The sequence below is a fragment of the Megalops cyprinoides genome, chromosome 4, assembly GCF_013368585.1.
Source record: "Megalops cyprinoides isolate fMegCyp1 chromosome 4, fMegCyp1.pri, whole genome shotgun sequence".
Classification (NCBI taxonomy): Eukaryota; Metazoa; Chordata; class Actinopteri; order Elopiformes; family Megalopidae; genus Megalops; species Megalops cyprinoides.
In genome coordinates, this window is record NC_050586.1 from 38,497,345 (window position 1) to 38,521,193 (window position 23,849).

Below are 23,849 nucleotides of genomic sequence, written 5' to 3' on the forward strand. Positions count from 1 at the left end.
AAACATTGCTCAACCACTAAACAAACAATCAATCATCCATGATATATGTATGATATATGAAATGAGAAATATCAAGCCAAGTTTAAATCATCTCACTATTGCACAGCAACAAGTGTTTGGTCACATCAAACCAGTTATTGCTAACCTACTTCACAATTCCCTGTATATACAATTGCTTTAATCGCTCAAAGCTCCTGTGAAATTCAGCTTTAGCAATGAGGAACATTTGCAACATTCTGCTATCAAAATAATTGGAATAATCTAAAGCAAAAAGAGTGCAATCCATGTGGCTCTGGGTTTTTGTACATTCTACTTCAAAATGATAGTATGACAATAATTAATACAGCCACAACACAGGATTAAACCTTGACCCCTATATTACTTTTCATGCAGGTCTAAAATGATTGCTCAAAGGATCTCTGTTCTCCTATTCAGAAAATGAACCCTTGGGAGGCTCCTTAAATCTCTCACGCACTTGTGTAAATTGATGTTTTTTTTTAAAAATAAAAAAAAACAGTGAATGTACCACATGTAAAAATCCTACAAAATTAGTTCATTTTTATAAAACAGTATCTGCTAAAAATCAAATATATATTTTAATACAGCTGAGTAAAGCAGTACTTAACTGTCCTGCTATGGCTTACTGAGGATCTGGAGTCATCGTTTCATACTTCATAGTCATCTTTGGAAAACAAATTTATAAAGTCTATAGCTGCAGTATCGAATAATGGTTGTGAGAAATCATTTTGATAGTTCTCCAAACAAACATTGAACAAAGTAAAGCAATGAATGACACATAATCAGCTAATTTCAAATGACTGAAACAACAGCAAGGGATGTCGACCCCACCTCGATTCATTTTGGATTATTTTTCACTCTGAGTTTTAGAACTGAGAGACAAGTCATATAAACACACAACACAGAGAAGCCTTTTTTGGAATTAAGAATATTGAGACATTGGAAATCACAACCTGATTGATGCATACTAAAGCTAAACCAGGCCATTGAATCAGTATTCAGTGACTAGCATTAATGGCTCAGATTGATTTAACATCCTAAACTGAAATAAAAGGAATTGCTATTAAGTTTACACTTCAACATTTAACACAGCAAGAAAAGCAACAGACATTTTTAGCAGATGCACCTCTTACCACTTTTCCATTGCTGTATCTGAGGTACGTCCGCCAGGCAAAGCATCTTTGAAGTCATCTTTGTTGAAATCATTATATATGCACGCATAAACAACAATAAGATTTAGTTGAAATCAGAGAAATATGGTTGTCATGTACTGTTTTATCATTGTAAGGAGTACTCTAATACGCATGCATGGCACTGTATTACAAACACTGAGAATGACCACAATTTTGTTCCCTTTGTTAACACTTTTTTTCCTCACCGGGAAAATTAAGTGACAGGGAGAGAGGATGTTTTTGGGTTTGTGGTTGGGTCTGCACTGCCAGTTGGCTGGATAATGATGATTGCCAATGTGCCTCCTAATCCACTAAATCTGACTACCAAAGTTTTACACCATAATTGCAGTGCCTTGTAATTAGACAGTTGTTGAATACTTAATAAACAGTAATTAAGTTTCCTTTATTTGTTCATCACATTGAATTTAATTGATGCTTTCAATACTTCCTTCCAAACAAATTGATTATTAGTTTAAATATTTTCAAACTGCAGTAAGCAGGAAGTTAATTAATTGTTAAACCTCGTTCTGTGGTATCTCAGATAAAGCCAAACAAGTTGCAACAGTTGTATCTCATCCCAATGAATAAACTTGTGCGTACAGTTTTCCTAAAAAGAATCATCACAGTTTCAACAAGATGGTGAACTGGAAGATATCATAAATCATTAGTCCAGTCCTGTCCAGTCCAGTGTTGATCTCGTGCGCTGTTCAGAATCTCATCTTTCCTCGGCATTCCATAAGCATTTCATTTCACATCATTATAGATGACAGCTCAGGGACACTTTAGTGGTGTACGATGGAGCAGTTTCTAAAATACAGTGAACAAAATTACATGTAAGCGCCTTTTTAAATGTAAAACTGCAACAAATGAAACTGTCATGACACACAGTAGTCCACTCAGCAACTGTTAAATTCACAAGCACTCGTTTGATTGCTTTACCTCTGTCCTTAAGGGTTTCAATATATGCCTGCATAAATTCCTTATCTTGGGCATTCTGCTTTTTGTCCTTGTCTTCTGATTCATCTTCACTGTCCTCCTCTTGAACACCAATGGGGTTGTCATACAGTGTTATGAATCTTAAAGACAACAGCTAGCATTAGATTATCTTAACTTCAAATGCAATTTGAGAATTTGGATTATACTGTACGAAAAACGACAAACGTTTAATCTTTTAATAAGAGGTGATATGTAATTACAGTATTGGCAAGCCATCATTAGCTGTGACATTTTCAGGAAATTAGTGTCTAAATGCCTAAAAAGACATATCATTTTTTATTTTATAATAATTTTCACACATCCACTATGCTAGAAAGCCACTACTTGAAAATGTCTGTTACTGCACTGAAAGGACAAGATCAATACAAATATTTGTTTCTGTCCATCCTAGCAAGGATGACAAAGCCCTGACATCCATTCATTAACTCAAGATAAGCACTATGCCTCTTTACAAACTACTTTCACCTTTCACCTTTCATCATACTTTAGGGGAAACATGGCCATTTTGCACACCAATGTAAACCTTATTCTTTTCAGTGGCTTTGGAGGTTGAGTCATACCTCCTCCCAAACTAGAGAATCATTCAAATGGCATTCAGATGAAAAGGTTTCATTTTCTTCTTTGTATTTCAGTCATTAAAAAATGTTGCATAATGGTAAATTGTTGATAAAACGACTTCTGTGATTACAGTTAGTGAAAATGGGTGTGCAGAATCTTATTTCAAAATTTGGTACCATTTATGTCTTTGTGTGATTGCACAACAGGTGAAGTTACGAGATGTGCTTTCTTGCTGAATGCTGATTAAGCCTACGCTTTGCTTGGAAGAGTAGTGAAATAGTCAGCACTATGTCAGAATGACACAGATTCTTAAAATCTTAAATGGGACAATCACATAAAACATTATTAATTTGTTAACACAAAAATGATTTTCATAAAAAGCAATTTTATGCTGTTGCTGTTGCCTCTGATCAGTATGTCTACAGCAGGTTGCTTTGCACACACTAGTAATGAGTGGTCATACAGGCACATTTGAGTCTTACAGTGCATTGATCTATTGCTCTGTTCAGTTCTCATTTCCATCTCAGTACCACCAGGTGTTAGCTGTGCTGCGCAGTCTGACCTTTCTCTTTCTGACATCAGCTCTGATGATCCCTGCAAAGCAATGACCTTTCTGCCTGAGGAAGCACTGGTCAGCACTTCGTCACTGTATAAAGGGTAAGACAGGTTTAATAAATGACAGCCCATCATGTGTGTCTTTCCCTCAGTAATCGAGAGCACGCGGTGAACCATTCTGACATAGTACTTACTATTTCAGTATGCTCACCTACTCTCCTGAGCAAAGCTTAGGCCTAATCAGTATTCAGAAAGAGAGCACATCTTGTAACTCCACCATTTGTGCAAATACACAATGATATAAACGGGTACCAAATACAGAAATAAGATTTAACACACTCATGTTCACTAACTGTAACCACTGAAGTCTTTTTACCATTACGTGGTTTTTTATATATATAAATGACTGAACTACAAACAGGAAAATGAACCTTTTAATCTGTCTGCCATTTGAATGAATTTCAGTTCTGGTTTGACTTCAGACTCAAATCTGATACTGAAAATCTTCTGTGGAGAATAAGCTTTATGGTGACGTGCAAACGGTGCAACCATTGCATTTGACATAGTGAAAGGCACACCAGCGTTTAAGATGTACAATGATTTTAGGAGGAATTTATGAGACATTGTTTTCTTTCATTAGAAAAGAAACAAACCTCAAATCTCAGAAAATCTCTCTAGAGATCAATAGAAGGTCACAGTACATCCCATTGTTGATTTAATAAACTCCTTTTTGCAATAGCCAGGGATGAAATCTCCACATACAGCAACACAGCAACAGCAAAGTTTGGTGTAAATGGCACCAAGTAAAAGGGACTTGGAAACTTGAACAGGCCCGTCATTTCTGTGCAGGTAAAAATCCTGACTGGTGTGAATGTGGAGGCGCCAAACCCCCTGGGCCATTTACTACTGGTGTGGAGGACTGGCACAGGAAAGCACAGAACACCTAAAACCACAGGCCGGCTTTAGGGATTGACAGCAGCAGCTGAGTTGTGGTAATAGGGTTCAATTTATTGGATTCTAAAAAAAGAATGGCACGTTAAAATGGTGATGTCCATTCTGCTGTTTTTGCCTCTCATCTTGTTTCCTCTAATTACAGTGATATACTTCAGTCTGAGTGATCCAGCCGTAAAGTACTGTAAACACATTAGCTAACAGGTCCTTGCAGCTGCCGGAGCACACAGGTCCTTGCAGCTGCAGAGGTACTCAGGTCCTTGCAGCTGCAAGAGTACTTGAAAAAGCATGTGGCACGGAGATCCTGTACTTTAATACATAGCAATTTTTTCACTTCACATCATGTCAGTGTTTTTAAAAATAATATAAAAGAAGATTTGCATTTTTCTAGATAAGCTCCAAAACATTTCTTATCAAGCTGTCAAAACAACAGAATTTAGTGGAAGACTAATGCAATATCACCTACATTTTACTCTTACTTTGTCTCCTAAAAAGTATCCTCATTGGACTGATATTTAGGAATAATCCTACACTCCACTAATCCTACTCTAATGCAAAAAATGATATCAATGATTATGCATAGTTCCTGTGATTTGCATAGGTCATAGAAAGATATGTTTTTATATGTGTGGGCTCTGTGAAGAACCTTTTAGCAAGGGAATGCTTTTACTGTTTATTGTCGAATTCATTTTTAGAAATGCATATTCATTAGGACCCATGCAACCCCTGGCAGCTCCATAAATTAACATAACTTAATGTGATTAAAATTAATTAAGCTGATGAACCTTGATGAGAGAACCAATTACCACACAATTTAGGCCATTAAAATAATAAAGTATAAGATAAATATAGCTGACGCTAGTTACACAAGCATCTGCATTAATTATGCTGGAGTAATTGATTATTAGTTACCCATCCAAAATATCTCTAAAAAGATGACGAAAATGTAGCCTCTTTGTGGTGGTGAATGAAACCACCTCTTTCTTTTTCCATTAAAGAAATTATTACTCCTGGAGAAATATTACAGATTATTTAAAATGATTTCTTAAAAATCTCCTTGTTACCTAATACTGTGGTGTTATTCAGTTGCATTCTCCCCTAATACTATATTCACGCATGGATGTGTGAACACTTTTTTTTTTTTTTTTTTTTTTACTGATAACCACTTTGCACTTGGCCATCCTACTAAGGTCCTTAGCTATCGATGTTGCAGTCGTGTACAAGAGAGAGTTTCAGTTTACAACTTCACCTCTTCTGCAGACACAACATTTTAATGAGTATATTCTTTCAATAAAGGCAACAGAGGATAAAGGGAGTACGAATATGCAGAAATGTCGGTACAGTAGCTGGTTTATCTTGATTCCATCCAAAGTTTTAGGAAAGAAAGGAAATTCTTACGGTAAATACTTTTTCCTTTTGTAAGCTGCTCTGGATAAGAACATCTGCTAAATGATGAAAATGTAAATGTAAATGTTCTTCAAAATAAAGTAGGCACCATCTTTGTCAAATATATATAAAACATAACAAGCCCTGGTTCCAGTTTTTTGCGATGTTGGTAAAACGTTAGCTTGCTTGGCTTAGATTTAGAGTAGGTCAGCTTTAACATGTGCAAACAGCACTGTACTTTTACTCAGCGGAGAGCTCACCCTCTCTCTAAAACAGAGACTGCATCCTCAATTCCCACACACAAATGTCAAGAGGTGCAGCATCGTTGTGAACATGGAGGCAAGTTAGAGAGAGGTAATTATTTGGTGCATTTATATTAGTCTCTTAAATTGCGTGTACATGTAGGGATCGCATACATGTCAAACAGACCAAAGGCCTGACATGTAAAACATTTACCGTTTGTGGCATCTCCTGACTAATGAATAAAATGGCCTTGTCTGAAGACAGATGGAATGGAGGAGGCTAACCTGAGATAATCAATCAGCAAGGGGGTACCGATCCAGAATCTCTTGTTACCTCTGTGTTTGTCAAGACCCTAATTTTTGCTCCATAGGTAAAAGCAATACTTCCCCAAGTTTATAAATAAACGTGCAATTCACACCACCATGGTTTTCACATCATTTTTCACAGTGACAATAGCACAAAGATGAGGCTGTGAAAGTGGTAAACTGACTAGCAGGAGGAATTCATTAATTAATTATAGGTATATTTTAATGCAATTCAATAAATGCTGGAATAAAAAAATATATACACACAAAAAATACTGTATTTATTTCCTTAGAGCATCTCCATTTTGGGGGTTAGCAGGTGTGTCAAAGGTTTTGCTTACTCAGAAACAGAATCTTCACATTGTTTACGAGAATTTGACGTATGAGTATTCTATATAAAATAATGCATGAACTATGCTTCACTTGGTCATACTTACTTAATAGCAGGATTGTCACAAAGCTTCGATGGAATACAGACCAACTTGTCTCCACTGACGACCAACATCTGAAGAGTGGTTACATTTGTCAGCTGCATTGGCAAGTATGTTAGCACATTTTTGTGAAGGAACAATGAGGTCAATTCTTGTAACCTAGGGAAAAAAATCAATTCCACATGGTTATCCAGAGGATTGCTGACTTGTTTAATGAAATGTTCTGCATAGCTTTATTGCTTTAAAAAGGCTGTTATTATTGTATGTAAATTATTCAATGCATTGCCGCCTACAGTTATGTTTGAAATGCACCCCACGTTCATTTTATGAGCCACATTCAATGAATGTCAGAGCTCCTTCATGTAATAGAAAATCAGCTATGATGCATTTATATTTTTGAGTATCAGCCTTATGAACTTTAAAAGTAAACCCCTACATATGTATCTGCTCATGTATATAAATAATAATGTCTTGTTAAGCACTCCTCATCAAATTTCCACACTTCCAAACAACAGGAAAGTCAACCAAATCTGCTCCACCCACTTGGAATATGAAAGGTAGTAGTTACCCATCAGAACACATCAGTTACAGAGGAGAGGGGAGGGTGAATTTAGCCAGTTAACCAAGAGGATGATTAGGTGAGCAGACCAAACTAGCCTTACCTGGTCTAGATATTGCCAGCGTTAGCGCTAGACTTACTTTGAGTTTCTCTGTAGCCATGAAGCTAACAGCAGCTGTCCTCATAATCCCTTCCAAGTATTAACAGACTTTTATTTCAAACATTAATCTACTTTTCACAGTCAAATTCAATTTTTTTGAACTGGCATTTCATATTTAGCTTTTGCTGCTTCCAGCACATTAGAGAATTCAAGAAGGGCAAAAGTAAACCTTTACACTGTGTTGTCTCACACTCCTACAGAGGCAAACGTGATAATGCACAGCGGGCAAGAAAGCGAGATGACACTAAAGCATGGAGGAACTGTTAATCACAGAAAACACTGCATTATAATAGTTATTTTTTTTTGCCACATCTATCAAACACAATGAAGTTGCTTCTTATCACCCATCTCAAAAGAAAAATTAGATAATGCTGACTGAATCCTGTGAACATGGGTATTTTGGATCCTTGTTACAGAGGGGCCATAGCCCATAAAAATACCAGCAGCACTGGCAATACACTGGCTGGACAGCAACCCTAGAATTAGGCAAGAGACCGATGATAAAATTAAAACAAAATACGATAAAATGTACAAGCTGAACACTGAGCCTCAGGGTTCTGAGAAGGCAAAGCTGTCGAAATTCTCAATATCTCATATGTTCAGCGTGTGCACAGCACAGTCTGTGTCTGTAAAGGGAGGGCTTGCATCTCTTGTAGCAGGCAGCACCTTGGTCCATCTAATTTTAGCCATGGTGATGAAAAACAGGGTAATGAAACACAAGTGGGACTGCCGAGTGTGGCGTCTCTCATACCTATCGATGTCCTCAGGCAAATCCTGTAGCCTGTTGCTGCTGACATCCAGCCACTGTAGGCTTGACATGCGAAGGACACAGATGGGTATGCTGGCCAGTTTATTCGCAGATAAGTCCAAATAAGTGAGCTTCTTCAGATTGCTGAGCTGGAATGTTACAATGAAACAAGGGCATTGGGAATACTGTCCGGTCTGACATTAAAAAAAAAAAAAAAAAATTCTTGCGGTAGGTCATTTGCATATTGTACATTATAGAAATGAGCACTACCATGAAAAGAAGAATAATCTTCAAAGAAATGAAAGTCCTTTCTGTGTAGGCCTTTTTACTTCAAATTTTATCACAAATTATAAGCGGGGATTTTATACTCAATGGCATTAATTTAAAAGTTTAATTTTAGGTATTTTGTGCCTGCTCAGGCTTCTTTAAAATGCTGTGATATTTTATCTAGTCATGATAAGAACACAGTCTTTGTGTAATGTTAAAGGATGACTGCATACCCATAAATATTCCTTTACAGTTCCAGAAAAGCCAGGGAATCTATTGTCTAACACATAATATTGCTGATAAGTTTCATTGCTCTGGTGGTGCTGATACTTTTGCAGAAACCCTGCTTGAACGATAGAAGTTACATGTAAAAACACAATTGATGGTCTATATTGTACAATGACCAGTAAAAATTGTGCATGAACTGACACCTTGAAAATTAAACTTTTTCTTTCATTTTTTTCATCTGCAATTACAGTATTTGATTTTCTGGTGCAAAAAAGTAACTGGCTAATAATATAAGGTCTTTTTTATTTGTGTTAAATGTACTAATACCCACCTAAGGGAAGTTGGAAAACATATATTAGATGTCAGTCTTATTTGAAAAGATTGTCTTTTACCTCAAATGGCAATTCTTTGATATCAAGGTTTGCAATTACTTCCAGTCTTTCCAGGCTTTCACAGTCTCCAAGTTCTGGAGGAATACTTGACAGCTTATTATAACTTACATTCAGCTCCTTCAAGGTAACCAGTTTGCCTATTAAAGAGACACAGAGATCAAAATGATTTTATGCAGTGAATATCATTATCAGACAAAAGTTTCACATTTTCCCTCAGCCTAGTCTGCGTATAGTAGTTTATTGCTTTAGATGTGCTGTGAATAAGGCATCAACCAAGAAACATAATTTTTATTCAGTGTCACTTTTTTCTATCATCCAAAACTCCTCAGCAAGTAAATCCATATTCTTCCATGAATTTAAAGTAGGTATAAAAATGTAAAAACGGTATATGATTGTGAGATTAATACAAATTCATTAATTAAGTATGAAAACAAATGAGAAAAAACTTCTATTACTAAAAAACACCATCCAACAGATGCAGATACCGAGATGCAAATAGACATATTAGTTAATAAACAAATATTTATGCTTTTGTTCATCAAAAAAATCATGTGGGTATTTAAATAATTTATATAGGTAAATTGCTTTAAAAAGTTCAATTAAATGTTGTGACTGCACTGGAATTGTGCAAATTCTGCAGTTACAATTTGGCATCAACACTATAGCGAAGGCAGTTGTCCTTCAGATGAGAATTTCGAAAAAAAAGAAAAAAAAAGTATTACAGTAAGTCCATGAGTACGTTTGTGTGTGTATGTGTGTGTGTGCACATTTATGTGGTTGCATGCAAGAGCCTCGCACTTCATAGACCAGTGCACATAACGTGTGAGGACGGTAAAACCATTTATGAGGGCTGCAGTGTATTTAAAATGTCCGTACAGTGACATATATTTTTGCTTGAAACATGAGCATTACATTCACCATGACTGAACAACACAAAGACACACAAGGATTCTCACCAATTTCAACCGGTAGCTCTTCGATGCCATTTCTTGGTATATCCAACACGTGAAGCTCCTTAAAATTCTCAATATATTTTGGGATCTTGTGAATGCTAGTTCCTCTTATGTGCCACTGCCGAAGGTATGTCATATCTTGAATGTAATCAGGGAGTTCCTGAAATAGAAAATAATAAGCGCTCCATATCACACAGACCAATGCCCTGCATTGAACTTCATAGTCACATTTTTATGCCAGAATTTAAGAGAATATTAAGCATCAATAAAATGTGAAACAGAAATGTTTACCAGATTAATAGTGGTTTTTTATTCTATCTTGCACCATGTTTAATTGTTCATCCAATGCCGTCAATGTACAGTAATATGTGTAATGTATATAATATAATTCAAATGCAATGTATAAACATGTATAAGTATAAATAATACACCAGTGAATTCGATCTACACTCCCTGTGTTTATAGATTGCTCCCAAAGCCATGTTTTGCTTTAAAATGTCAATCAACTTATAATCAAGTTTACAACTATGAGGAAGGAAGAAAGAGGTCAATACCGTTGTAGTCTCTCCACCCAACTCAAAAATGAATCTCTGTTCCTCGATCAGAGCTTTCTGGTCTGAATCTGAAATGGAGAGATATGCAGTCTGAGGAAATGGCAGCATGCAGGGCTGGAACAGCATGAAAGTTTAGAGGTTTTGTGCTTGGGGATTGGCAGACTCAAAGCTTCCTTTGGTCCTCTCCCTCCCTCTGACCTGAATGCACTCTCCTGTTTCAAGGCCTTGAAGTCAAGGGACACCCTGCTCTGACACGAACATTCTTTTCATAATAGGTCGTATAGACCAAGATATAATTGAGACAATTTGCTCACAACATGCAAGTTTCTATATGATGAGTCTCGCAGTCCACAAACTTATTGATATCAGGTGGTGCCTTTTCCCAGAGACACAACCTCCCTACAGCTGCAGTGCTTTTGAGGTTTCCTGTGTTACAAATGGAAAGGCTGAAATGCTATTATTTTGAAAATGTTATTTGAAATCTATATAATTATATTATGTAGATATAGTACTTCTATATAAAATGTCATCTGAAATCTTCTTGAGTGTTGTCATTTATTTTTGCAGTGTCAAACAGGATATTATTCATATTAGTCATTTTGGTTTGGATCCATTCTATGTATAATGTTTCTTCAGTTTTTGTTTTTTTTTTAGCAATGAAAGCTGTTAATGGGTAATACGCCCTCTAGTCCTGTCCCAACACCCTGAACAGTCGTGCTCGATAAAAACACTTAACCTGCCACAAAGGTTTCTATGTTATTTGAAGGGATAGAAAATTGTTATCACATTTTGAACAGTCTGCCAAAGCTCCACAGATTCCAAAACTCAAAATTAACCCTTGTTAAGGTATCTGGGTGATTTCCAGTTAACAACAAAAATAAATGCTTTTGAAAATATCAAATATATTTGTACCAAAGCACACTATAATTATTACTTGTATGAACTTGTATCTCTGTGTAAAAACAATTTAGTATGTAGTAATATAATACTACCATCTTCAACTTTCCATTACACTTTAAAACAGTCGATTCAATCATACTCTAACCCACTTAAAGGGTACCAGGGGTATATCTGTAAGAAATTAAAAAGTGTTGATGTATGAACCACTTATAAATTCATTGATTGCAGCAATTGATTTGCTGTGTGCATGGTAAGTCCAAATGAACTCTTTCACAGGGTCTCATTTTCAAATGCTTATTGGCTTTTTTACAGAACAACTAAAAGTGATTTCAAGTTCAAAATGAAAATGCACATTAAAGGTTAATTGTAAGATAAACTAATGATATTTACTTGAAAGATTATTAACTTATTTTACCTGCTCAGTGATGTGTGTAACTTTGGATTAATGGCCTCTAAAATCATGTGATGAGGTCCAGAAAGTGACAGCCATTCATGTCACTCCTGCTGTTAGTGGTAATGGAGCTATGGTGCAACTGGCATGTCAAAACGAAATCAGTTTGTCTTAAACATCATCTCCAGGTAAAAAAGGTATCATTTGTAGTAATAAATAGTTGTCAGGTGTGATTGACATGCTAAAGGAGTAACACTTTTAGCAAAAAAGCTTTGACGGAAATTATATGAATGTTACCCCGCTTGTTGAGCCAGCCTTTATGAAAACTCATGAACTCTTTTCTTTGTTTGCCTTGACATGTGAAAAATTGCTGGGTCTGCCTTTCTCTGAGACAGTTTTTCATGTAAACTGTTCACTCTTTGGGCACAGGAATACTGTATAACCTGAAACAATGAAGCTGCGTTGAGAGATGCATTTTTATCTATGTGAGGTTTTGGGGACTTGATGATGTAGAAGCCCACATTAATTGGAAGTTACTCAAATCACTGATCAAGTCAAATAAGCTAATAATCATTTAGGTAATTTACCTTACAATTGCCTGTAATGTGAACGTCTAACATGAACTTGAAATCACTTTAAGTTTTTCAGTGAAAAAAGTCAGTATTTGAAAATGAAGTCTATTAAAAAGAGCTCATTTGGACTTACCAAGCACACAGCAAATCAATTGCTTTAAGCAATGGATTTATAAATGGCTCATACATCAAAAATCTGGGTTTTAATTTCTTACATATATACTCTTGGTACCCTTTAAGTGGGTTAGGTTATGATTGAATCTACTGTTTTCCAAAACGGAGAAAGTTAGATTATTAGGTTATTATATTCCTCCACACTGTAAACTGTTCATTCTTCCTTCTTGCTACCAAAGTACATCCTGGACCTGTGTTGCCCTGAAAGACACCTTTTCTCTAGGAATCTGATTGACTCACCTGTTTCAAGAGATTCCTGGTATGGCTGAAGGTTTGAGATCCCATTGTATCTTCTTGTATCAGACAGTGGTGACCTCTCCAAGTATTGCTGGAGTTCTGAAAGCTCTTTGGCCTTCATCGTCCTGCACGCTATGCGATACTGCCACTGCTGATTGACCCTAGGAGAACAAACAGTACACCCGAAGATTAGTGCCTCCTGAACGCCTCGCCAAACCCATCTATGTAAAGCAGAGTAAAATTGCATAGTTAGTTCTACTTCACAAATTTGGAAAATAATCACGGGCAATCTTCCATCTTATTTAATAAGGGTCGTTCTAAACGCCTCTCAGCCAAAATACTTTCAAGAAATGTGAGACATAGCCATACAATTATTTCAATTTTACAGCTTGATCATTTGTCTGTGGAACTTTTTTTTTTCTAAAGTGGAACATTACTTTCTAGGTGACCTTTGTAAATGAGGACTCAGTGGAAAATATACTGTGAGGGCACAGATATGTAGAAGAATGCATATGTTTAGACTGCAGCAGAGTGGCTTGCAAAATAGAGATCTTTATTTATTTACTAAGACAACACAAGAGACACAATTAAAAGGGAACTGCAATTAAAGACACAGTGGCCGATTTTCCAAATACAAGAGAAGGGAGAAAGAATCGAAGGAGCTGTATTGTCAACACATGCTCTGTGATAATGTCATGGACATTAAGCATGGAGAAATAATCAGTACAAATGAATTCCAACACAGTAGTTGTGGAAGTAATTTGTTCGTTTGTATGCTACAGCATACAATTACCCTGGTGCAATTAAATAATTTATGGAACACTGAGTGATGATAGTGATCCTGTTAGAGGCTTAGTGACCTGAGACCCATTTAAGACTGCGTAGGAGTTACACACTTTTGATTAAAGCACATGAGGTATCACACTGTGTAAGTGAAGAAGGGGTGCCGCAAAGGTGTGCGCATTGAATACTTCTTCCTGTCAAAACATTCCTTCCAGGAGGCTTGCAGAGCCTTAGTATGCCTACAGTAGCTTTGGACCTTTAACTACAAAAACTCTGCAAATATTTTATGTGAAGGCAAGCTGCCCAGTTAAAAAGAAATGTTTCTTAACAATACATTGATGGATCATATTACAGAGGCACATCTACAACAAGCAGGGCAGCTCAAACACATTTGTGTAAGTCTTACTATTACACAGCAGCGATGATGTCCTAGTAAGGTAAGACAGAATGGAGTTGCAGATATATTTATTGCTTTTATGAAGCTATAAACATACTTGTGAGACTTAACGGGACCATGGAAATAATTTAAACCCCAAATCCACAAAGATCAAGCTAAAGACCAAGCTAAAACAAATTAAAATGCATGTAGATGCTAATGCTAACTGCAATGTACTGTGTCATTGTTGTTGTTTTCAGTAGGCCATGGCAGTACTCTCCTGAAGATCCCCACAAATAACTATTCAGTCGTCAGATTTCATGAGCTGTGCTCTGCTGCTGCATGCTTTCCCTGGTCATGTCCAAACTGCCATGTTGAAGATCACATACCAGATGGTAACCTTATGCATAGCTGTGGTAACATCAGCTCTGCACACATAATCCTTACTAACAGACCTCACATTCACTAACACTGACACCAGCATCAGTGTGGAAAATATATAGCGGGCCTTCTGAACCATATATGATGAGAGTTACAACATCTTAGAGGTGCGTGAGGATTGGTTTTGCCTCCGCCACCTAAAACCTCCACAAAATGCCCTGTCCACAGCCCTCCGCCTCTGCATCTGTGCTGGCGCCTGCTCCGGCAGAAAATGCACACTAAAGCTATGTACCTGTCCTGTTGAATCTGTCTGGGTGGTGCTACACCGCATGGCAATGACAGCGCATTATGAAAACTACTTTGCATAAGATGAGGGGTGTTCGTTGGTTGTCACTGTCTCTGCTGATTTCACTAAAGCAGGTGTGATCTGATGTAGCAGTCACGTCGTAGGTTTTTCAGTGTGTAAGCAGGATGGTATGTGATGCAGGCAATTCCATATCCGGCGCTCCGAAGATGGACGTGCTGCATGAACATAACCAGCGGTCATCACACAGACAAACTGGTAGGGTCGTGGAGCTGAAGAACATTGTTACATTGAATGATGAAGTTACTGATTATAACAGGTGCTTAAATACTACAGTCCCTATTTTACAGAGTTGGTGAAAGCCATCACATGTTCCTCAGTCTTGGAAACTATGATATTATTTTTACAGTGCCTTGTCAATATGAAGGGTTTCAGATGCTCTGCCTCAGGGGACATGGGAACAGGGATTGGACAAATGCCAGTCATTGTTCAGGTTATAGCTCACAAATCACTCAAGGTGTACACAGTGTGAAATGTGCACACATTTGTTGATAAATTGTAGAATGTAACTGACACATTTGCTTGATTTCATACTGTTGACTTCCATTAAACATGTGTGTGTGTGTGTGTGTGTGTGTGTGTGTGCGTGCATACACCACAATCATATGTCAGAATATTGTGGTTGTATTATGCAGCATATGTGCGTACAGCTAATGCAAGGTACATGCACAAGCTTAGCTTACACATCAGCACTTCCTTAAATAGAAGCAAATGTGAGTCAGAACAGTTTGTAACAAAGGGAGGAGATCAAACAAACTGTAAGATTTTCCATAAATGTCAACCAGACACTCCTGCCAATCAATGGGTCTTGCTTTTAGTCAACAAAGGGAAAGACTCTTAAAGCACTCATCCCTATATTCACTCCTATAGTTAGCAACTTTTTTCTTTGTCATTGGCTCAACAACTAAATGAAATCAAAAAAATAAAATTCCTGGCTCTTAACAGATGGCTTACTTCTTTAGCTCTGCTTCCTTAACCATCGGCAAAATTGAATGCTTCAGCTGTAGAAATGTATTTTTTTTACTGAATTCATGCATTTATTAATTATTACATTTGCAGAATATTTGAAATTGATGCAGGGTTGTGTTTAATTACTCTTCTATTTTATTCTAATGCATTCTTTTTTTAGGTTAACCATAAATTTGTTGTTCTGAAAATTACATTAACATAAAAAAAACATCCATTTAGTTTCAACAGGAAACATCTTCCTATCCCTTTGCAACTCTTGAAACCTCCAATTTTTCCAAGTATATCAAAGAGGCTATGGAGGGCAGATAAAGCCAACCAGATAAAGCCTCCTTTACATTTCTTTGTTCCTGTTTAGGTGCATCTCATATGATGATCTCAGTTTAAGATGAGCGACAGCCTCTGTAGTGGAAAGAGTCAGGCGATTTGGAATGGAGCCACTAATTAGACATTCCACAGACTGTTACATAAATCAATATAGATTTAAACTAAGATACAGCAGAATAACACATTTGAACACATATTATATATAAACAATTGCTCATGACACTGACATTTTCAAACACATTCGATCAGAAATTATCTCAAAATATTCAGCCCATCCTTGGGAAGTGTCTAAACTTTTGATTGTGTCACCGTAGCAGAATGTCCCAAAATTGTCATGAGAAACACATTACACTTACAAGGTGCACGTTGCACTTCAAAGTTCATGATGGAAACTCATTCCACCTGGGGTTTGTGAAATTAGCCACACACAGAGTATTGATTGCATTGACAATGGACCTGAAGGCAAGTGGAATGAGTGCAAAGAAGAGACTACATCTGTAGCTTAAATGGATGAGTACAGTGGGTGGCTAAAAACCTGCTCGGATCATGGACCACTGCATGCCTTTGATGATAATCTGACCTGTCGTGAGCAAGTTTTATCTGTGATGGGAAGAAACATCCACAGGGAAAACAGCATGTGACGAGCACAGGTGATTTTATGGAAGCAGACGGCTTCTACTCAGCATCCAAAGTACTTCTGTTCGAGCTGAAAGCCTGAGCTTACAGTCTGTGCCTTCTAGTCATAAATGGAGGTAATTCAGAGCTGACAAAGAAAAATCAAAACAAAAACCCAGGGTGTTATGAAACAGCTTGAGACCAGCTTCTGGGCAGGGATCAATTATTCCTTGTCAAACACACTGGAGTTGTGAACTGTGATGTTTCAATGCAGTTTTAAAATGCTGAATTCAGTTATAAGGTGCTAATGATGACAGGGCTTAAATGTCCCTTGGCTGTTACAGAGGGAGGAACTGCAGAGAAAGATAGAACTGCAGAGAAATTTCCACAAATGTAAAGCCCACCCAGAAAGCCTGCACTATCCTGTGGGTGGCAAAGGTCACAGATATGAAAGAGGAACAGTGATCGCAAAGGATGAAAGCCTTCGAGGCTAATGTATCTGACAAACAATGGAACTAATGAGGCACATATATGTTCCGCATGAATTGCACATGATTAGCACATCTCCCTTTCAACCAAAATCTGTCCAAGAGGCTTGAGTTTTCTCAGACAGGACACAGAGCACACATTGTGCAGGGAAGCAATCATTCATACAGGAAGCAGATTAATAACATCATCAAAGCAAGAAGAAACTATGAAAAACCTCCAAGAGTCTATTATCTATCAAAAATTGCAATCTATCATAAACTGTATCCTTCTCCCACTGGGGTTGAGGCACTGTATCAATCAGTTGAAATTCTCTTGAGTTTACATCATATACATTGCATTTTTATAGCTAGCTAATTTCAGTATTTTATTATATAATTTATATTTTTTCAAAAAGGTACATGTAAATGAGAATGAGAAAAAAACATTTAAGTTCAAATGTGTCAGAATATCTGAGACACACTGTGAGACCAGAGTACATTTAATCAGTCAGTGTGTGAAGGGTGACATTTACAGGTGTGTTAACAAAGGTTATCATATCCAAGACATTTCTCTTCCATTGATTTGAACAGTTTTCCAGTTTTCCTACTCAACTGATATTATGCTAACCTTCTAGCTAGTTTGAGTGGACCTGCTGTTGTTAAATGGTTAAACCAACTGGCTTACAAAACCATGCCTGTCTAATGAGCTAATATATCATTGAGCTGGATGTTGCCTTCCCCTTTGATGACATAAATTAGCTCATTATCTAGACACAACTTTTCCAGTTCACATTCACGTGTGATGTATGGGTTATACAAATTATGTTACATCCCTTTAAATCAGATTTGATTTTTTTAAAATTTACCTTTCAGTTTACAGCTACAAAGTCTTCACTGTGCTTAAACACAATAATTTGTGATATCTACATTTGCTGAAGAAAGTATGAGCAAAATTGTTATATATGGCAGAAAAGTATATTTATATATGTTACATTACATTCATCACATTAATTTAACAGATGCTCTCATCCAGAGCAACTTCCAGCAGAAGAAAACAGAAGTGTATCCATTCAGCGCTAAATGAGCAACAGTGTCAGACCAGGGTAGCAGCACTCCCAGCACAGTGAGTGTGAGCGTAACACTGTTCAAGTACTACTGCAAGTTAATTTGTTCTCACCTGAAACTAAAGAGCCTAGAAACTAAGGGAAGCCAAGTACATACACTACCATACATCACAAACAATTTGTAGCAAGATTTCTGCAGGAATGTGACATTCGCTGAATGCTTATATTTGGTTCTGATTACTGGCATGTAACAAAGCAGGAGTAAAGCTTCCACAGGCCATTAATTACTTCCTTGCCATGTGAAAGTTCTCCTCACTGACAAATGCTTTTGCAGTATTTTTAAACGACACCCGAGTATACATACAAAAGCATACAGTTAAGCATCAATCGCCAAAGCTCTGTGAGTCAGGAATGTGGAAATGCCTTGCTTACACCTTGAAAATAAAGCAGCTGACAGACAAACATGGCCTCAACACAGTCCTTGAAGTGTAGAATCTTTATATCCTTCATTACTTTGGGGAAAATAATTATCTTGCCCTTTTCTCTTAAAAGTGTGTAATGTTGAATAATTGCTTTTGTATGAAAGCAGACAGCAAAATATATGATCAAATCAGCACTGATATGCAGGTCAACTGATAAAAGTCAAAGCGAGAAATAATTAATTACAAGGAGAGAAATAAATATAATAGTAATTATGGAAGGAAGGTTATGTTTTTGTGAAGCATTCATTTCTTCCTTCGAGAGGCAATGTGTACTGCCAACTGCAGTAAAGATTTAGAGCTCTAACTGGCATGGAGAAACCAATGATATGAGTGACTCCTGGTGATGGTTGATAGTGTGTTAGTGCTGTCAAAAGCATCAGTGGTATGGGCAGGGAACAAGGCACAGTGAGGTTAAAACAAAAGAGTATGAATCTAAGGTACAGGTCTTACCTTGAAAGAGCACTTTTCTCCAGTCGCTCCTGTTCCTTCTTCTGTCGCTGCCGATACTTCCTCACTCTGACCTCCCACATATTGCGGATCAGTGAGAGGTCATACACCGGTATGTCAATGGCTCTTTTCACTCTCATCATGACAACCTCTATCAAAAAAAAAAAAAAAAACAGACAGATAAACAAAACATGAGTTAGCCATAACATAATATAATAATCACATAATCAACATAATAAGGACACTACTCCTGGCAGCAGTATTAATAGAGTTTTCCCCTGCCCAATTGGCTTCACAGAATCTAAAGAATCTTGAAGAAAGTTTCCAAAGAAATTGAATTTAAAACTTTACATGGGCTGGCACCATCATATCTTTAAAAATAAACATATTAGCCAAATAAGATCTCAAGCTATGGGACCAATTTTTGGCATGCATAGCCTTTACACCTGCCTCTGAATCATGATGTTAATAGCAACAGTTAATAATTTGTGCAACAAACTACAAGTGCAAGTCAATAAAGTTTGTTTTGTTTGCCCATTAACGCTCTAATGATCTACTGGTTCTCAAATCTGGCATATAAAGGGCCGGGGAATATCGCAACAAAGCCACCACTTCTGCTGAAACACTGGTTTCCTCTCTGAATTAACATTAATGGGAGTTCAAGAGAATATAAAACTTTCCTAATGTTTTTGAACCAAGTTGTTGATAGAGTGCAAAGAAAGTTAACAGAAAAAACAAGGCTGCCACATTCCAGTCAGTTTGTAAAATTTGCAAAAAAAAAAACATGCATGAGGAAATCTCATTCAGCATTGGGTGATATAATAAGCAATATAATAAACATTATGGATATTAGCAGTAACTCAATAGGCAAACTGTACCAATGTACTTCAGTGTATAAATGCTAAAAAGGATCGGGGCAAGCTGTTAAGTTTAACAATTTAAACAAGTTCATTTAAATAACATGGCCATCATAGGCCAATCAGTTTGAAGCACTGAATTCAATATGATTTGGTGCAGATTCAATGTGACTACATCAGTCTTTGCTATACGTGATGACAAACGATATCCAGCTGAGGAACTGCAATAATGTGGCAGATGTACACATAATAATATGTGAGGATTTTTCTTGATAATGGTCTTCAAATTTGCCACGCAATATTTTTATAGCACATGCCTTGAGCATAAGCCAAATAAACCTTATTAATCCATGTGTTCTCCTGATACATACACACTTCTGGGTGTGATAAGAGCCTTTGGCTTTGCCTCAGGCCACATCATCACCTCAAGGTGTGCACAATACATCGACAGGATACACAAACTGGTGTGGTTTATTTACACATATATGAATGTGTATATTTATACACAAACAATTTAGACCCACAAACATTTACAAGCTTTACAGGAAAAAATAAACTCCTCGTTTGTGGCACATGTACCTTCTTTTTAAATATCAGTCCTTCCAAAAATTAATTTTAGGCAAGATCAATCTGCTATGATCCCACTTATTCCTAAAACTAAGTTCTTCACATCTCTCAATAAATCCATCAAAAAAACTCTATTAGAGAGACAAAACCCCCAGGATAAGATACACACGTGACAGAAACACCATGACATCAGTTGTCTTGCCTCTTGTTTTTCTCACTAAACAGATGAAAGAGAAAATAACAATATTCCTACACAGCTGATAGCAAGAAGCTTAGTTTGTTCCCCACCAGCTGAGCTGATCAGCTATTCTTTGGAACTGAGGTTCCCCTGTTCCAAAAATTCTAGCATGTCAGCAAGAATTGAAGCAATGTGGAAAACTAGTAGAATTATACATGAAATTTCCCCCTGTACTCTTACTCCCATTTGGTACAATCCTTTCTTCAAAAGTGATGGGCTTATTATTATTCACCTCTGGCATCAGATGGGAATAATTCACCTGCAGTGTAGGTCATGCATGGCACTCTCGTAAGCTTTTAAAAACTACTGAGCATAAGCAATACAAACCTAGCTCCACTTGCACAAAGCCATGTTGTATCCCGAACCAAAATACTCAAGCAAAAAGTACATACCTCCCTACAGATGGTCACAAAGTAACTGGAGACTCTAAATACAGATTGTGATGGCAACCACTGAGGAACTACTTACAGCAAAATCTTTTTTCGGTAACTACAAGATCACAACTTATGAAATGTACATTTCTTTACATTACACTCAGATTCATTCAAAGACAGGTCTTTCTGCAGGGAATCTGAGATTCACCTGTATTTTCCCGCTGTTCAGACTCGACCGTGGGCACATATATTCACACTCTACTGCCAGCCTTTTCTATGACAGCATGACAACTACAGTGTTGCAGGTCTATATATCTCCTGGGCAGCCCCAGTAACACACTCCATAATATTTACCAACTGGCCATTCCAAGCTTTTGTTCATTCCTCTTTCACTGGCCAAGAAATACATACTCCACCATTCTATAAGTAGACACAATATCTCTGTAAAACACAGGATTAATTTTAAGATTGACTGCATACACCTAGAAACAAACCACATGGCAAATGACAACAAATGGGTAAATGGGCGAATTTGAGCAAATACCTGTATGGAACCCTTTTCTCAGTCTCTTCAGAATATAATACTCAAACCAATGTCCAAAATCCCAGTACACCTCTTTATCCTCAGGGGTAAAATTATGCTGATGACCTCAGCCTGCTCTCAACTTAGTACAGGGACAAGCAGAAGAAGAACGATGGAATGACAGACAGCCAGGAAGCTCAACCAAACTGAAGTGTATGACCCCACAGAAAAGTAATTCAAACTCTTTGAACAACAGGGCAGGAGAGGAACCAAAATAAGAGAGAGCAAGTACCGACAGAGAAGAGAGGCAATTAATGGTGACAGAAAGAGGAATGCTACAGCAAAATGAACAACAGTTAACCTGTCACCCATTTTAAGGTGACAGTCAACTTCCATGTAATGCTAAATGGTTCTTGGATAGTTACATAAAGAATATCCAATGGCGTAGACCCTTTTCAGAGATTTACAAAGATCTTCAAAGTTTTGAGACCCTCAGTTCTCAGGCCAAGAAAAATTTCAGATCAAGAGCTCCACTGAAAAGCAGACACAAGGCCGCATTAGCCTGGGTATGTATGTCAAATGACACCGTCTAGAACTGTCTTCTGAGGGGCATCAGATGGAGGAGAGGAAATGGGCTGATCAAAGGAAACTATGGGGGAAAGCAGGGGAGAAAGAGATGAAGGCCTGCAGACTGACAGTAGTGTTCTCTTGTTGATGCTTTGTTGTGCTACCTTCGGCACTAAGAGGATTAAATGTAAGAGTGAAAAAAACACCCATGCAATCCACCCTCCAAAAACAGCCAGCTTGATGCTTTTTCGGAAACAGAAATGAGTAAAATGAACTGAGTAAAAACAAAAAACAGCAAATGGCATGAAACTGAAACCAAACTGACTGTCAATGCAAACACAACTCACTCTCTTAACAGCTGGCATGTAGGGGTGCAGGGTGGGGACCTCTAACACTGTGAGAATCAATGTAGGATCAAGTATACCTGAAGAGATTTAACACTAAAATGCAAACCATTTTGAAAGGCAATAACACAATATGGCATGCACCTTAAACTGTATTTTGGTACCTCATACTGAACATGATAACCTAAAATAAAATAACCTTCTTATTTTTAAATGACCTTTTAATGGATATTGCAGACATTACATTAGAAGTTCAACTGTCAACACTCAGATTTTTCCAAGGTCATTTTTAAGTATACATATGTATTTAGCCATTCAAATATGGCTCATTTCTCTCACAGTACATTAATTGTTTATGAAAATGCCATTTACTCTTTGTAATTCAGTTCTTGCAATGACAGACTTTTACCCCATTTCAAAACAAATGTCCCAGAAAATGAAACAGCATTAACAGATTCTGGCAAAGTATGTTTTTGAATTTGTTTGTTAGGCACCATTGCGATTATTTGATCAAAAATAGACAATAATAATAATAGTATTGCTTACCAGAGTTCCAGGTTTGAGTCTTTGCTCAGTGTAACTTCAACACCTTGTTTACAGGGGTGGAAAGCGACCCATATCCCTGTGAGTCAGCTGTATTTAGCCAGACGGTGTGACCAGGGTGCTATTTTTAATCTCTGAGATACTATTCCCTGTGTCACACTCGCCTGTGTCACATATGAGGAACTTGATGAATGCCACCTACCAACATGCTGCAGCTATCTAAATGATGAATGACACTTTCGCTTATAGCATCAATAATTGCCCAAAAGAGGAGCTTTATTCTTGAAACATTTTAGCATCTAGCATTTAGTCTTTTGCAATGACAGCATTTCTAGCCCTAAATGGATTTTGTGGAATTTAGTATTACTTACCAGCCACTGCTGCAATAAGAAAACTACTCATTCAGGCCCGCACATAAGAGGAAACAAAAACACATCGTGATTCGTTTTTGCTGAATTTGGCAGTTGTATTTTGATACAGCTGAAAATAACATAGAGATGATTTCGACACACTATGAATTTCAAGATTTTGTAAACACAGTATGCAAGTCTCATGAGACTGGGGCTACATACCAGATTATCCTAATTATCGTTAACATAATATTATACTTATCAATATTTTCCATCTAAAATTGATGGATAAAATTGATGTTGCTTTTTACTCATCACAAAGCACACAACCTAACTGCAAATTTCATTTATCTGTGATTAAATGAAAAATTACATTGTTGTGAATTTTTTTTGTAGAAACTGTTGGCTGGTAGACCAGCGGACCAGTTGCCACAGGAATTTGGCCTGGATCTGGTCAACGCTGC

At 37.2% G+C, this 23,849-nt stretch overlaps 1 protein-coding gene across 2 annotated transcripts; it reads right to left on the reverse strand.

Annotated features, from left to right (window-relative positions):
* On the reverse strand, nt 1-23,113 carry lrrc2 (leucine rich repeat containing 2). 2 transcript variants are annotated; one of them, XM_036527969.1, is made up of 11 exons: nt 23,039-23,113; nt 22,496-22,572; nt 19,026-19,173; nt 12,754-12,911; nt 10,477-10,544; nt 9,926-10,082; nt 8,970-9,106; nt 8,086-8,231; nt 6,622-6,774; nt 2,130-2,266; nt 1-1,997 (listed from the first exon to the last, which is right to left on the reverse strand). In XM_036527969.1, exons 3-11 carry the CDS (start codon nt 19,163-19,165, stop codon nt 1,948-1,950), a joined length of 1,146 nt encoding a protein of 381 aa, XP_036383862.1. In that variant the 5' UTR covers nt 19,166-19,173; nt 22,496-22,572; nt 23,039-23,113; the 3' UTR covers nt 1-1,947. The 2 variants fall into 2 exon arrangements, with proteins under 2 accessions (XP_036383862.1, XP_036383861.1); XM_036527968.1 differs by lacking the exon at nt 22,496-22,572.
* Nucleotides 23,114-23,849: the final 736 nt, after the last annotated feature.